General features: G+C 44.9%; 1 protein-coding gene across 4 annotated transcripts in view; it reads left to right on the forward strand.

Moving 5' to 3' along the window:
- Kdm3 (Lysine demethylase 3) overlaps positions 1-14,561 on the forward strand; it is a 217,309-nt gene that overhangs the window by 189,810 nt on the left and 12,938 nt on the right. For all 4 annotated transcript variants that reach the window (XM_076769658.1, XM_076769661.1, XM_076769660.1 and 1 more), the window contains exon 9: positions 1,294-1,441. In XM_076769658.1, the coding sequence (XP_076625773.1) occupies positions 1,294-1,441 (148 nt within the window). The remainder of the gene's footprint in view (positions 1-1,293; positions 1,442-14,561) is intronic.

Consider the following 14,561-nt stretch of genomic DNA (forward strand, 5'->3'; position numbering starts at 1 on the left):
CACGCGCGTTGCGCACGTAACAGTATAAATAACTTGCGCAAGCATTAATGAATGCTGCTTATCTGACCGAGTCCGTTAAAAAGTCACGATATGTACGCCCAGCCACTGTCGGGCGTTATTATCGCGGCTCTTTTAATACACGTTCGCCAGCAAGTACACACCGAGACGCTCGTGTACGCTGGCTTTTCCACTTTGCTCGGCTGTTGTCGTTTTCTCAAAGTCGTTCCTGGATAATTAACCGTCTCCGTAGTCTTTTTTAAGCATTCTGCGTAACGTTTCTTACAAATAAAATAAATTGATATCTATGAAAATAGTAATGACATCGTTTCGTTTCGTCAGAGCATAATGTCGGCAACGTGAAATAAGAAACGATCGCAAACGCGTATATTATGTGACGTTAGTCATAAGCCCCGAAGGCTTACCCGATTTATCACAATTTCTCAATTCCAATGTATCACCGTGTTATAACGATGTATGCAAATTGTGAAATTCTGAAAAACTGGACATTTTAATGACGAACGCGTTAACGATTTGCCGCGCTTTTTTTTGCTCAGGAATTTCGCTGGATGGAATAGCAGCGGAATCTCTCGCGTACTAAGAATACAAACGTAAGAAAAAGCGTTAAACGCAACGGAAACCGTGTGTAACGTTACTCCGGTCGAAGCGTTCGGGCGAATAGCAGCCCAGTAGAACGAAAGAACCCGATTCGCAGGAACTTGACAGTAATTATAGCGTCGGCAGTAATAGTACTTGAACGGTCTCGTTATACGCGAGATATCGGGGCCACTTCCTCGCCTACACTTTTCTTTGCAGCTGACGGGGATTCCGATTAAACGCTGAGGGAACTCGGTCGAAGAGGAGTGGCTGCGATAAATCGATAAGAGGCGCGAAACGAAGCACCGTGAAAGCATTCGTTCTTAATCGTATCAATTTACGCGTATTTTTTCCAACTATCAACGTTATCGGTACAGTAAAAGTTGGATATATGCTTGAAAATTTTGAGCCCCGAGTCCGGCAATCATGGAGGTTTTTATTACATATATGTATTATGAGGAGGGCCTTCTTGACTGTCGAGCTTTACGATGCGTCAAGGGGAATTTATCCTGTAAATCGATATAAATTAATATTCGATGAACGCGTACAAACGGATGTACAATGTTTTAAAGAGTAACCCGGAAGGCCCCCTTAATCGTCGATCGACGAACGAGTTTTCGGGACGAAACGTACATGCCAGATTAAACTATGCACGATCGAACTTTGTGCGTAACCTCGAAACTTTTGTGTGCGTTGCAGGGAGCGGCGAGAAGCGGAAGTCCGGCTGGAGCGTGAACGCGAGAAAAGGGAGGCCAAGATGGAAAGAGAGAGACTCGAGAAGCAAAGGGCCACCGAGCAGGCAGTTCACAAGCACTTCGAGGAGTCCCTCAGGCTGGCACAACAAAAGGTTAGTCAGCCTTTACTGCCTGTTTTTCTCCGGTGCGCGTGTTTTTAATGACCTCCGGCCTTCTCCGTCGGAGCAGCGTGTCCAACAGATGCTCGACAAAAATTCTCTGCCATTATGCGCCATCTTTAAATGGACGATCTGTTCTCGTCCATAGGACGAGGGGGGGGGGGCTGATGTTTTCTTCCCTTTTGTTTCCCCGAGATCGAGAATCTCGGTTCGACCGAAATCAAGTGGTGGAATTCAACCTTGAGCAGAATCCCGGAAATTTGACTAGAGATAGTTGAAGGAGATAGTCGTGTCTCGGTATTTCAGATACAGACCTTTCTTTAACCTGGCATATATAACTGTAATCGTTTGTTTTTGACGAATGTTTTTCAAACAATTTCGAGACAACGACTATATATGCTGCTTGCCTCGTATTATCGCCGCGCGTTTAGTGAAAAAACCAGTGACAAATATTGAACGATGGAGCTCGATTATGCGAGGCAACGTCCAAGGGCGCCGCCTTTGAATTTCCGAGAAGCACCGACAGCCGCTTGTTTGCACCGGCATTCCTCGGAAGTCTCTGCGGTTTTCCTAGTAACGATCTAGGAAATTGCTTCGATCGGGAATGAGACCGTTGTTCGGTAAAAAAAGAGGGCGCATTTACCTCGTTCGAAATACAAGAATCACAAAACACACCCTGCACGTATGGAAGAGTTCAACGACACTGTCCTGCATTCAAATCGAAGCGAAACGGATTTCATTGTCACGAAATGCATTATGAAACGCTCCGAGAGGGAAGGGAGCTTGCCAGAGATTAATAACGAGGAAGCCCGAGTCACGCCCCAAAGGGAAAGACCACCCCAGCTTTCCGCCCTGTCGATCGTTGCTTTCCAATCCTTATTGAAAACGGCAGGCAAGTTTTCCCGCGAAATTGTCTCGGGGCAGAGCGTGGGCGATTCGATTAAGGTCGCTCGATAGGGATAAAATGCGTCCGAGGGTGGTCTTTCGTTCGTTTGGAGCTTACGCGATTCGATTACGGACTTGAGAATAGAAAAATACAATTTTCGAAACGATAGTTTTTAACGTTTACTTTTTTATATCCGTTTCTACGTTTAGTTGGTCGAAATAGGATTTAATATTCTCCTTGGACAGCTAGCATAGGTAATTTCGCCTCAAATTAACTCTGGATGCCAACGAAAATTCATTCCTAACCCTTCGCGCGGAATAATTCGTTACATTCCCTCCACAGAGGATCGAGTACTGTTTCGTTGAAAGGAAGTATTTCTCTCGCAAACCGCGGCCCCGATTCCAACGAACAGTTAGAAATTCCCTTTGTGGAATTTCGAAGGTACCTACTTGATGCTCGATGGATCGCGAAAATGAGCAAATTTTCCAAAGCCCTCTTAACGTTTTGTAAAATTCGCTTTCTACCCTTTCGATTCCAAACTATTTAAAAATTACGGAACTAATATTTGTTTTTTTGTCTTTTGTCTGCGCATCTAATGAATTTCAAAACAAGTGATCGTTTAACGCTAACGGGTCGGTTTCGTCTCGTAGAACGTCGACGAGGCAATTTTCTCTCTAATTTGAATAACAGACGCGGAATTGTTGGTCGTTTCGTGTAGTTCGGAGAGTTCGGACAAGTTGCTCGCGTGTAAAACACGGCGAAACGATCGTGACGGAAGGGAAAAGGAATAAATTGATAGAAGAGGAGGGCAAAGAAGCTTTGCCTGGTCCCGAGAAAAGAGGGATAATCCGAAAGCAGAGCCAGGAGAGCGAGTTCTCTCGGAGTTTCAGGGTCTCGAGCGTTTCCCTGGGAGAGACGGAGGGTGGTTCCCAGAGCAGATACGGGTAGGGACACACGGGATGCTGAGAGGGGCTCGGGCAATCAATGCATTCCAGCACCTGCCTTTTGTGCGTGTTACAGCCCTGACAGTCACCCAAAACCTGCCCCACACCTCTGTGTACTTTGCCTGCCTGCCTGCCTGCCTGCTTCTCGGCCAGGGTCTCTCATTTTTCATCCGCTCGATACAAGAAATCCTGGATAGCGATGGGGTTTTAAATTCGAAGCCTTGAACTCGTGAATAGGACGATTCCGATTCTACGTTGCAACATTTTGTCGTTGAAGTATTTACTGAAATTTATACGTCGCTCCTAGCTTACCAGATACGTTATCACATTATACACACCTTGGATAGATTATTCGAGTAAGCGTAACGAGAAAAAAGACATTTGGTTGGAAGCAAAAAATTGTTAGACGTAATTGGAAATTAATGGTAGACACTTGGAATTTTCGAATCAAAAAAAATCGTCGTTTAAGTTAATATTAAATTACGTGCACCTGAAAATCGAAATATATCGGAACAGTAGAGAATACTTTAGACACAAACGAAGAAAAGAATAATAAAGCTAAAACGATACCTACGAAGCAATTTCTTCATTGTTTACTATGGTTCACGACGAAAAATAAAAGAAGAAGATAAGTATGTATCGGAACCACGTGGCGATAAGAATGGATTAATTCAAGGACAGTACAGTACAACACACGCGACGTACAACAAGCATTACAACAAAATAAAGGGTGTAACGACGAACAAAACATTAGTATAAATTAAAAAAAAATAGTAACTGCCGTAGATATTGGCAATTTATTTTGTGTTAAGCTAGGCCTTGGCAGCGAGGTAAAATTTAATCTCGATACGCGTATAGTATTGTTCTATGCGAGTAATTATTAATCCGCAGTGTTCCATATTACGAGCCTACGTATTTATTTTAATTTTTCAAAGAAACAAAGGAACAAACAGTTTCACAATACCACGAAATTATCCGCGTTTCCCTTATTGCGCAACAGAGATAATCGTCGACGCAAAGCATCTGCGAACGAATCTTATCGACTGTTCCACGTAATCCATCCCTCGTGGAGTTGGGGAAATTTTATTTAAAAAAAAAAAAGGAGAGACCAATACAGACGAAACAAAACTTGCGCGAGTGGGTAATTTAGTTTCGAAGTAAATGTTCGGGGTTTCGAAATTAACGATCGGGGTGATAAAGGCGAGCAGGAAGTTGAGAATCGCTGTGAACACGTTGCGGGCACGTATGGGTGCATAAACCAGAGAGGATTCTTTCACGCGAAGGCCCGGACTGGGGCCTACCTGCCCTGCCACCCTACGAAAATGTCCTGCCAGTTGTTGGCGAGCTTTCGTCCTGTTCGGAAGTCGTGGATCGCGCGAGAACGTGACTCGCTGTTTCGATCGCCCTCGTGCGATCGCGTCCCTCGTCTCCGCGCAGATAATTCCCGATAAAGGCTTATCGAATGTGTTTTCCATTTCGCGGCTCAGATAAAACGTGACACCGAGCGCGTCTCGACGACTGACTCGATTATCAGCCACCCAGAGTTTTGGACAAAAAGTCGAACGATTCGGTAGCGTGGTGCGCGTGTAGAAAAATCCTAGTGTTTGTTTGTTCGTTGTTCGATACGCGTCACGTATTTCTATCGTTTCTGGATGATTTTTGTGATTTTTCGCTTCTGATATGCTTGGTGGCTGCCACGACCTTGGATTTACAAGCTGAAACGTTTTTCATTTTCGTTTCCGTTATTCGAAGGTCAGTACCGACGACTCGTTAAAGTTACTCGCGTGCTCGGGGGATCACCGATGGTTTAAAAAAGCAGACCTTTTGATTACAAAGTATATTCTGAATCGCGATTGCGTATCAAATCCGAATATATGAATTTTTGGACGGAAAAGTCGCCTTTGATATTTGATCTTTTAGTAAATTCGACGCGCTTGTTTCCGCGAGAATCCTACGGGCAAACATCCAGTGAAATTATACTGCCTATGGACCATTTAATTAGCGAAAAGCAAAGCTCGAAGATCGACGAGGTCCACGGCCTTGGAAAATTTGAAGGAAGCGGAGAACGATGGTGTCGCGATAACGTCTGTTTGGCGTCATTGATAACATTGGCGGCATCGTAGAGGAGACCGAGCGATAAATTCTTTTCTTCGTCGCGTTGAAATTGCGCGGACTTTTTGCGGGACACCGAGAAAAGAAACACGTTTCTGGGACGCTTTGAAGGCTACGATGGAAAATTCGGCCTGATTTATGCGCGCCGTCTGGCTTTGCTCGGCTGCACAGTTTCGTAAAAGCTTCCGAGAGTCCTCCGCCTCTCTCTTTTTCCCTGTATATTTAGTAGCTTTTATTTTCGGGCACGCGAACACTTTTCGCCACTTTGGCCAGATTCGAAACGTTGTCGCAACGTTACTCGCTGTTTTGCTTTTTCTTTTCGTAAAAAGGAATATCTGAGGATACGATAGTATTGATATTACGAAGATAGGAAAATTGTGGGTGATCGGCGAATTAGCCCATCGGTGAGAAAACAGAGCGCGTTCCTCGATCCAGAAACATTCACGGTGTTTATTGTAGGAACGAGCAACGGGTTCGGTGCACATGCACGAGGCGGCCGTTTATTTATGCGACGAGAGACTGCGTGTGTGCGAGCGAGCGAGCGAGCGTTTCCAAGCGGCATTTGCAATGCAAACCTCGACCGGCACGAAGGTCATTAATTATGCACTCCACGGTACGCAACAATAGAGCTCGACGGTGTTTCGTTTCGTGCCACGACACCCTGCCTCTCTCGATGTCGTTTCCTCGTCGATGGGTTTAAAGCAGTTTAAAGCTGACGGTACCGTTTCGAAAACCTTCCTACTTTTTTATTCTTTCAATTTCCTGTCTTTTCGAGTACTCTTCGTTTACGCTCGGTGGACAGAGCGCGATTACATTCCTTTACCGTTATCGCGCTCAAGATGGTAGCAAGAACCGGGCAAAATTCTTATCTCGCTCGAAAGATACACACAACTTTTAATTCCTTGCTCGTTAAAGTAAAATTAGAATTTTAAGTTTTGAATGTAATTATATTTCTCGTTGGTCGAATAAAGGCGTAACTCTTCTTATACGGTGTAAGTGGAAATGGCCGATAATGGTCAGACGTCAGGCGCCGTGTTGCAAAGAATTTTAAAAGCATAAATTGTCGGTTTTCCCTTTAACTTAACCTGTTTCGGAGTTGCTCGAAGAGAGAGCGTTGCAGCGAGTTAATTAAAAATTTTCATTCGCACCGTGAGCCATAATTTCGAGTTGACGCGTTCTTCGGCTGTTAATCTCGCCCGTTATGGCATTAACTTACTGCCGCGCGAGGAACGCGAACTTCTAATTGGAACGCATTATTTATAAACGCACGATAAACCCGAACGCACTTCCTCATAAATTACCGGGGCTAATTAGTCCGGGGTTACCGCGACGGTAATTACCCGGAGGCTACGCGTACTTGTCACGCCATCGTAACGCGGTATGCAGCAAAAATCGAAACTCTCGTCGTCGACGGAATCGATGCAGAGACCTGTCAACGACATCTGCTCGTTCTGCCTAACTTTATTCCCCGACGTTCGCGTTAAAAGGCCCTTCCGGTCAGCTGCGCGATAAGAGGTCGTAACTTCGATATTTACTTTTAAAGTGGCTTCGCTTCTTTATTCATCACCGTTCTGTTCTTTTGCTTCTCGAAGAGCCTTGAATATTTTATCCCCCTCGTGCCAGGCGTTTACGTGTTGTGCACAGAATGTCGTTTCTTTTTATTTATTTTTTTTTTTTTCTTTTCTACGTACACCCGGTCTGTTTTGTTGCGAATAAAAATACATTTTTATATTTGATCTATTTTTAAGAAATAAGAAACGGAGGAAAGAAATCCGTCCGCCGTCCGCCGTCCGCGTGTTCGCAAGGATGTCGAAACGCTTGGAAAGGAATTCCATCCTTGCGTGAACGTAAAATAAACACTTCCGTGTCCCTGGAAGGCGCATAAAATTGGACGATCGCTCGCAAGACGCTCGTTACACTTTGTCGCGCCACGTAATGGAGAATTCCCAACGTGGAACGAGGTGAAATTGACGCATAACTTGATGTAATTCCTCCTCCTCGCCACTCCGGACGCCTCGCATTCCTTTCGACTTTCTTTTTCTCTTCTCCGTGAATGACATTCTACGCGTCGAAGCACGCGTTCCAGCGATTCACGGTTGTCCATTCAGTGCATCGACTTAGAAGCTGCAGCTCCCTCGACATTTAATCCGCCCGGAGTATTGTATAGCGGTCAGGCGCGAAAGTAAAAGAGGAACGATTATCTAGAGCAGTGTTTCTCAAACTGGGCTATCGATTGGGACCCGCGAGCACTCTTTGTACCATTTCATTGGCTTTTTATAAATGTGAAATCTATCGAATCGAAAGGAATACGAGGGAACACGGTGTCTGTCATAAATTACTATTCCGAAGGGAAGCGAAGTTTGAGAAACACTGTTTGAGATCGAGAGAAACTCGGACGTCCGGTAGTGGTTGTTCTCTCGTTGTGCAACGAGTCGCCCGGCCGAGGAAGTCGTTGAAATTAAAATGCACGAGGTTGGTTCTGTATCGTGGTCGTCACTCGAGCCTGTTTTTCCGTTCGAAAGGAATGCCTCGGGTTACACCTGCCTTTCTTTCGCCTTGCGTCCTCCCACTCGCACGAGTACCGGCAGGTTCGTTGCTCGTCGGTGTCCCTGAATTCGAGAAGGCCAGTTTCGCTCGTCTCCCCATCCAAAACAGGTCGTGCGACGATTTCGATTTCTTTCCGCGTTTAGAAAAGTAGCGTAGTTAGTTTTCGACACTCATATTTTTCTCTATAACTAACTCTTTTTAACGATAAAATAAAATTGACGTAACGGAAAGGTTAAAGTGCACGTCGAAACGAGACAGAGCTCGTCGTGACACTCTCGAGGCTGCTTTCAGTTAGAAAGGAACGCCTCGTGTTCCATCTGACTTCCTCCTCCTTCTTGTATCCTCTTGGCTCTCAGAAGAGCCTCCTCTGTTCGTTCGCCGTAAATTCGCTCGGTACCCACGCCTTCTAATCCCGTGCAAAGTTAATTACCGCGTCGTGGCTCCGTGGAAACTCCTACAGTATATTCCTCTCTTTGCGTGGAGAGAATGAGAGAGAAAGAGAGGAGGAGCGTGCGCGCATAAATTCCGGCTGTCTCCGTGTACACGCGTGCATCTCTTGGCGAACACGAACGACCGCAAGCCAGTACAGTTACTCCCGTCGCGTGTACCGGGTGTTTGCAAACCATTTCAGCAAACTTCCACGATGAATATCGCGTCCACCCCCGCCAAGGGCGAGAGTTATGGAAATTGTGATTTAGAAATCGTTAAGGGGGGTGGTCGTATCTCCCGCCTGCAAACCGAGCATTTTTCGAAGAATTTATTCCGAATGAACTGTACGAAACCGTCAGAGGTTTTTTTTTACCATTTATTTACCACGCTTTTATAATACAACAAGTACTTTTATTTATTATTGTTCCAACGAAATAAATAACGTCGATGATATTGTACACTGAAAAAAAGGTTCGATTTTTTTTTTTTTTTATTTTTTTTTACTTTTTTTTGAAAAGTGGGAATTTATTTCAAGGAAATAGTAGGATCGACCCAGCCGAAGTTTTCACCATTTGTTTAGCGTATTTTTTTAATGGAATAAATATTTTTGTTTCGACAAAATAAATAATGGCGATGATATTGCTGGAGAATGGGAAACCTCCATGGTGGGAAGGGTATTATTTTCGTTTCAAATTAAACTAGCTCAAAAAAATCAAAGTTTTTCATAACCATCGAGTGGCATGGCACGAAGTAGAATAAATTGACAAAGTAAAATTCGTTCTCGCGTCAATATACGTTCGATTACATACGATAACGTAATCAGTAGATAACGTCAGTTCGATGTATCTCCCAGACATACAATTGGAGTTAAGGTAGGGTTGTTTGTGAAAAACTTTGTTCGTTTTCCAATTATATACCCTGATCATTTACCATGATACTTTAACCCTTTCGGGTAGACGGAATGCGTGTGACCGGATAAGGTCGTTGCTCCCACGATAGTGCTGCGTGGTCGTAGTTTCCACGAAAATTGATAACCGATCGAGAGCATGCGTGCGTGTACCGGTTCTATTAAAACTTAAAAAAATGTCGAAAGATAAGTTGACGAAACTTATAATCTATCGCGTTATGCATCGTGTACGAATTGTACGTTTACAATTGACAATTTATTTAATAGATTGTTACACACGGTAGTTTAAACGCAAGAGTTTCGATCGCTAGAAGATCAACGATCGTTGGGGAATTTGGCCGGAGAAAGAACAGGAGGAAAGATCTGTCCAAGTTTGGTGGTTCTTTTGAGAGTGTATCGCGATCGTGTCGAAATAATGGATCGGGACCAAGAGTCCGACGCCCCTCGAAAGAATCCTACAGGCGAAACGGATCCCTCGAATCCTTTCGGTTGCATCCTTTTGTGTCTGGGTCTGGTCGGCAGCCTGTCGTCCCCTGCCGGTTCCTCATAATTGGGGAATAAATCCTGCCGCTAGCAGGACGCTGCATGCATTCGGCATCGACCTGGAATGATCTTGTTTCTAAAAGCACACGCACCGTGGGCTGGTGCCGTAGTGGAAGTAATAATAACAGACGTCGAAACGGCGGGGAATGCGAGAGAGCGGGCCGCGTGCACGGCCTCGAATAAATAATTCATGAAACGATAAACGCGCGCGAGCACGCGGACGGATGCGTTATCCGGCCAATGGATTCACCTGCGCCGCAATTTCGACAATCGTTTTATCACCGATCGTCTCACCTAGGACCCACAAACCGAACATGGACTAGGGAACCACGCTCGGGTCAATGAACTCTACGGTATTGTCAAGATTAACCCTTTGTAGGGATTTTTGGTAGGCGATTACAACTTGACGGAAATTAAATATCTTATCGTTGGCAGTCCATTGAGATTTAACGCCCAAGTAACGAGGTAACGAGCTGTTGTTTCTTTTTTATCAAAACTCTTATTGGAAAAATAACTTGCAGTTTCTGATCCAACTTAGTCTTTAAATCCTTTTAGATTGTCGAATGGTTATCGTCGGTGAAAGCGTTTGTTCGCAGTAAATAGCAACTGACGCGTGAATATTATCTGCAGTATCTCCGAACGATAAAAACTCTTGCAAATAAAGTCTTATCGTTAATTTATTAGAAATTTGTTTGCAGTACACATCCAGTGTGCCGCTGCGTCACGTTTGTTGGGACGCACTAGTCTAATCTAAGGAATCGCTAGATGGCATCCACGTGTGACTTGCATTCAGTCATACGATCAATGAGATATCTCTTTGATTACGAAAGGCTTACGCTTTCGTTCTTCGCGAAACGCGACGGACGCTTTTTAACCGGAAAGAGTTAACGCGGAATCGAATCCCGTTTCCTTATTCGCCCAAGTAGCAGTTTGGAGAAAGGAAGAGAGGAAAGAAGAAAACGACTGGCCGCATAGTTGACAAAAAGACGTTGCTCCCGTCAAGGGGGAATGCAATTTGCAATTCCCGTTCTTGCGTCGTACCGGCAACGATAAAACGCTGCTTGGAAACCCGAAGGAAGGAATTTCGAAATTACGGGAATACCTGTCTCCTCCTCCTCCTCCTCCTCCTACTGTTACCGACTACCCAGGTTCCCCTCCGCGTCCGCGTCCCGGCCACTTTGTTTCCCGAGCGTTACCTTTCAATTTGACGGAGCGAAACGCGGTTACGCCGCGAGTCCGTGGGAGGGACAGAAATGCGAATAGTCAGCAACTCCCATCGTCTGCTGACCGGGCACGTACATAGGAAACCTCCAGAGTAGTTTCTCCCCGCAGCCTCGTCAGCAACTTCCACCGCGGCTCTCTTATAGTCGTCTGAAATTTAATGCGCCCGCTCCGCGACCCCGGGAGTATGCCTCGCGTATCTAGACGAACGTCTGTTCCCGACCTGGAAGAACTTTGTTACGTTTCTTCGAATCCTTCAAGGCAACCAGAAGCTTCCGTCAAAGGTCCGCGTCTTTGTATAAATTACTCGACGAATTTTTCATAAAAATTCTGACAGTAACTTCTTTATCGAAATTGTTTCGGTGGTTGACACGTTAAAAAAGAAGGAAAGTATTTACCACTTTTTGTTTCGGTAAATAGAAATTGATTTTCGGAATGGTATTAAACATCGATAGCCGTCTCGAGACGCGTAGCTATTTTCAGGCTATCGATTATGAGTTCGTTGGTGCAATCGAAGCGTCCCGACGCTTCGCCGCTGGTCAGTCCTATAAGTATGCAGAACTCCGGCCTCGAAATTCCAGTCTTTCGATCTAATGCTTAATTCAGTCGGCGTTCCTCGAACTTCTCTTCGAATCTCTTCCTCATTCCTCGCCTGTGCTTCGATCCGATCGCGACGAACGCTTTGCGAGAGAAATTTCCCTTTGCATTCGCCTCGTTCGCGTTATATCGTCGCTCGAAGCAACGGGGACGATCGGTTCGCGATGAAAACGAATAAATAGCTTTCCCAGCAACGCCAACGAGAATCAATTGCCGCGACCCGATGGATAAAAGATCGGTAAACGCGTCGTTATCGGTAGTCGAGTGTCGACTAGAAGGTGTAAAAAGATCCACGCGGCTCTGGTTCCTTTACCCTTATCATCTCAACAGCTATCCGTTTGCTGGAAATATAAATACATTCTCGCGCCGTCAGTCGCGATAAGATAGTATTTCGCTATATTATTCAGAAACAGACGACACAGTTTCAAATTTGATCCTACGGACTGTTCTCGGTCGTCATTCCAGCGCACACTTCCGCGCTACAATTGATATTTTCGAAAGAAGCGTAATCAGAGAGGAACAAAATTTTATTCTAGAAATAGATATTCCCATAGTAAATGTATTCGACGGAGAGAAATATTTATTCGTTGAATTTTATTCGTTCTCCGTGTTCTCGTATATTCGATCGCGCCAAAGGTGCTCGATAAAGCTTCGCCAATTCTATCTTATCGCGATTCTTTGTGAAAACCTTTTGTTGAACCAGACGATAACGCGAATGAGATCAGACTCGTCTGTAAAATATGTAGATCCATGTATTTTATTAAACGAATTGGAACGGTTCGACGACCGATGGGAAACTTGTACGATTGGAAACGTTTCGTCATCCAAGTTGGGATTCCCCGGCATTTGGAACAAGATGGAAACTAGGCGGTGCATTTCATGCGATTAAAGGACTGTTGGCTCGAGCGGAGGACGATTCCTCGAAGCAACGAGCATTTGAACGCAGAACGAATCGTCGGGCTTGTCATTCACGGCAAACCGTCGTAAATCGCTGCGATAACGTTCGGTCTTATTTCTGTCGATAAACTACGATGGCCTATCGCGAATAACAAATATTTGTCGAGCTTCTACGATATTATTCCGTTGAGGTCGTTCGATGACCGATTACGATACGCGGCTGTTCATAATATGTACACGTGCGTGTTATTGGCGATGAATCGTCGTTGTATATCGAGATCGTTGCTAGGTTTCTAATACTTGGTTTTCGAGATAATTGAATTCGATGAACGGTAGTCGAATCCTATTTGTCTGACCAGTATCCACCGATTCTACTTGCATCGAAGTTCAAGTTTCGTACACTCAAAGTTAATTTTCTCGAAACATTCTATTCTCTATTTTCCCGAACGTATATCGTGCACGTGTCTAAATAAAGAAATGAAACGTGTACCAAACGTCGACTCGGAGAATTCGTGTCGTTAAAATGGAAACGGTCCGGCAGCAGAAAGTTCGTTTGCGGTCGGAGAGGAAAATCGACGAACACGAATTAATTGAAGCGCGAGGAGGGAATAGCGAGGTACGGCGGGGAATGATTACTTGGTTCGCGAGTAACAACGAGCCCCTCTTTTGTACGAGTCACCCCCGCGTTAATACGTCGTTCCCCTTTCACGCTGCTCGCAGCCCGGTAAATAACGAATGTCCCAATATTATCCGTACGACCCTGCTGTGAATATAGGGATGAAAAGATGGAAAGCGAGGGGGTGGATCGTTTAACCCCTTAACTAATTATTTACAGGCAAAAACGAAAGATTTAAGCGTTCCCTCTTCGCGGGGAGTTTAAAGTCTTTTTGCCTTTAGCGTTTAAAATAGAATTTTTACTTTGTTTGTTAGCGCAGGACGTACGAAAATTATGCTCCTTCTCGTAAGCCATTCGCTATCGTGTTATTTTGCTTGGAATCGGTACGATATCAGCAGCTGTGCTCCCTCAGCTGCCGTTTCGAGTGTTCGCTGACGTCACAGCGATACCGGAAATCTGATCGATCGATCGATCGAAATAGTTGAGTTATCGACAGCGTGTAACGCTCGATTCTCTTCCCTCTGTTATCTCGGAGCAAGTCGATGGAATCGAGCGATCGATTCGGCCTTCTGGCGTTACACAAACACCACCGTACACCGGTGTTTCTAGCACGATACGCATCGTTGATATTAGCACGTACTCGCTCGGTTCGATCGCAATGTCCGACAAGAAGTTTGCGCACGATGACTCAGGCCGACTGGCTAAACTCGCTCATGATTCGCACGCCGTGGAATCGTTGTGCTCGTTAAGACACGCCGCGTTCACGATACACCGGTAAGCGCTTCTTGCGAAACACCGGCAAATTGATGCACGTTTAAAAAGCGTGACGCTGAATGCCGCTCGCACGACACCGTAATCGATAAAACGAGCACGTTTTTAATTCGCGCCGCTGCGTAAAAATAGTCGCCCGTCGCCAATCAACTATCGTGCGCGCGAGCACCTTCCATCGCATAAATATTCACGTGAAATATATTGTACTTGCACGACGATCGATGGCTAACCTCCTTGCCTTGGAATATCGAGTCGAACGGGAATAGGCAAAATTTAATAATATTAAAAGAGGCACGGTATCGTTCGAAATTAATATTAACCGATAAATAAGAATCGCCCGAGAGGATCAGCTTCCGCGTGAAATGACCCTTGCTTTCGAGGCTGTATCCACTACAGAGTCTTGAAAGCAAACCATTCCGGTGGACGTCATCTTGTATTTACTTAGAGACCCAGAGTATTTGCTGCAATCGAGGGTATAATGCGTTTCATTATAGTTTGTTTATATTTGGTTAGCATTAAAGCTACATTTTCTAATGCTACGTTGCACCGTGTAATTGTGCACGGTGCAATAAAGCAGATATTATTGTTATTACGATACAAAGTAAAAAGTACGCTAGGCAGCGAACGCTTCGACCAGGAAACTA

The sequence above is a fragment of the Colletes latitarsis genome, chromosome 7, assembly GCF_051014445.1.
Source record: "Colletes latitarsis isolate SP2378_abdomen chromosome 7, iyColLati1, whole genome shotgun sequence".
Classification (NCBI taxonomy): Eukaryota; Metazoa; Arthropoda; class Insecta; order Hymenoptera; family Colletidae; genus Colletes; species Colletes latitarsis.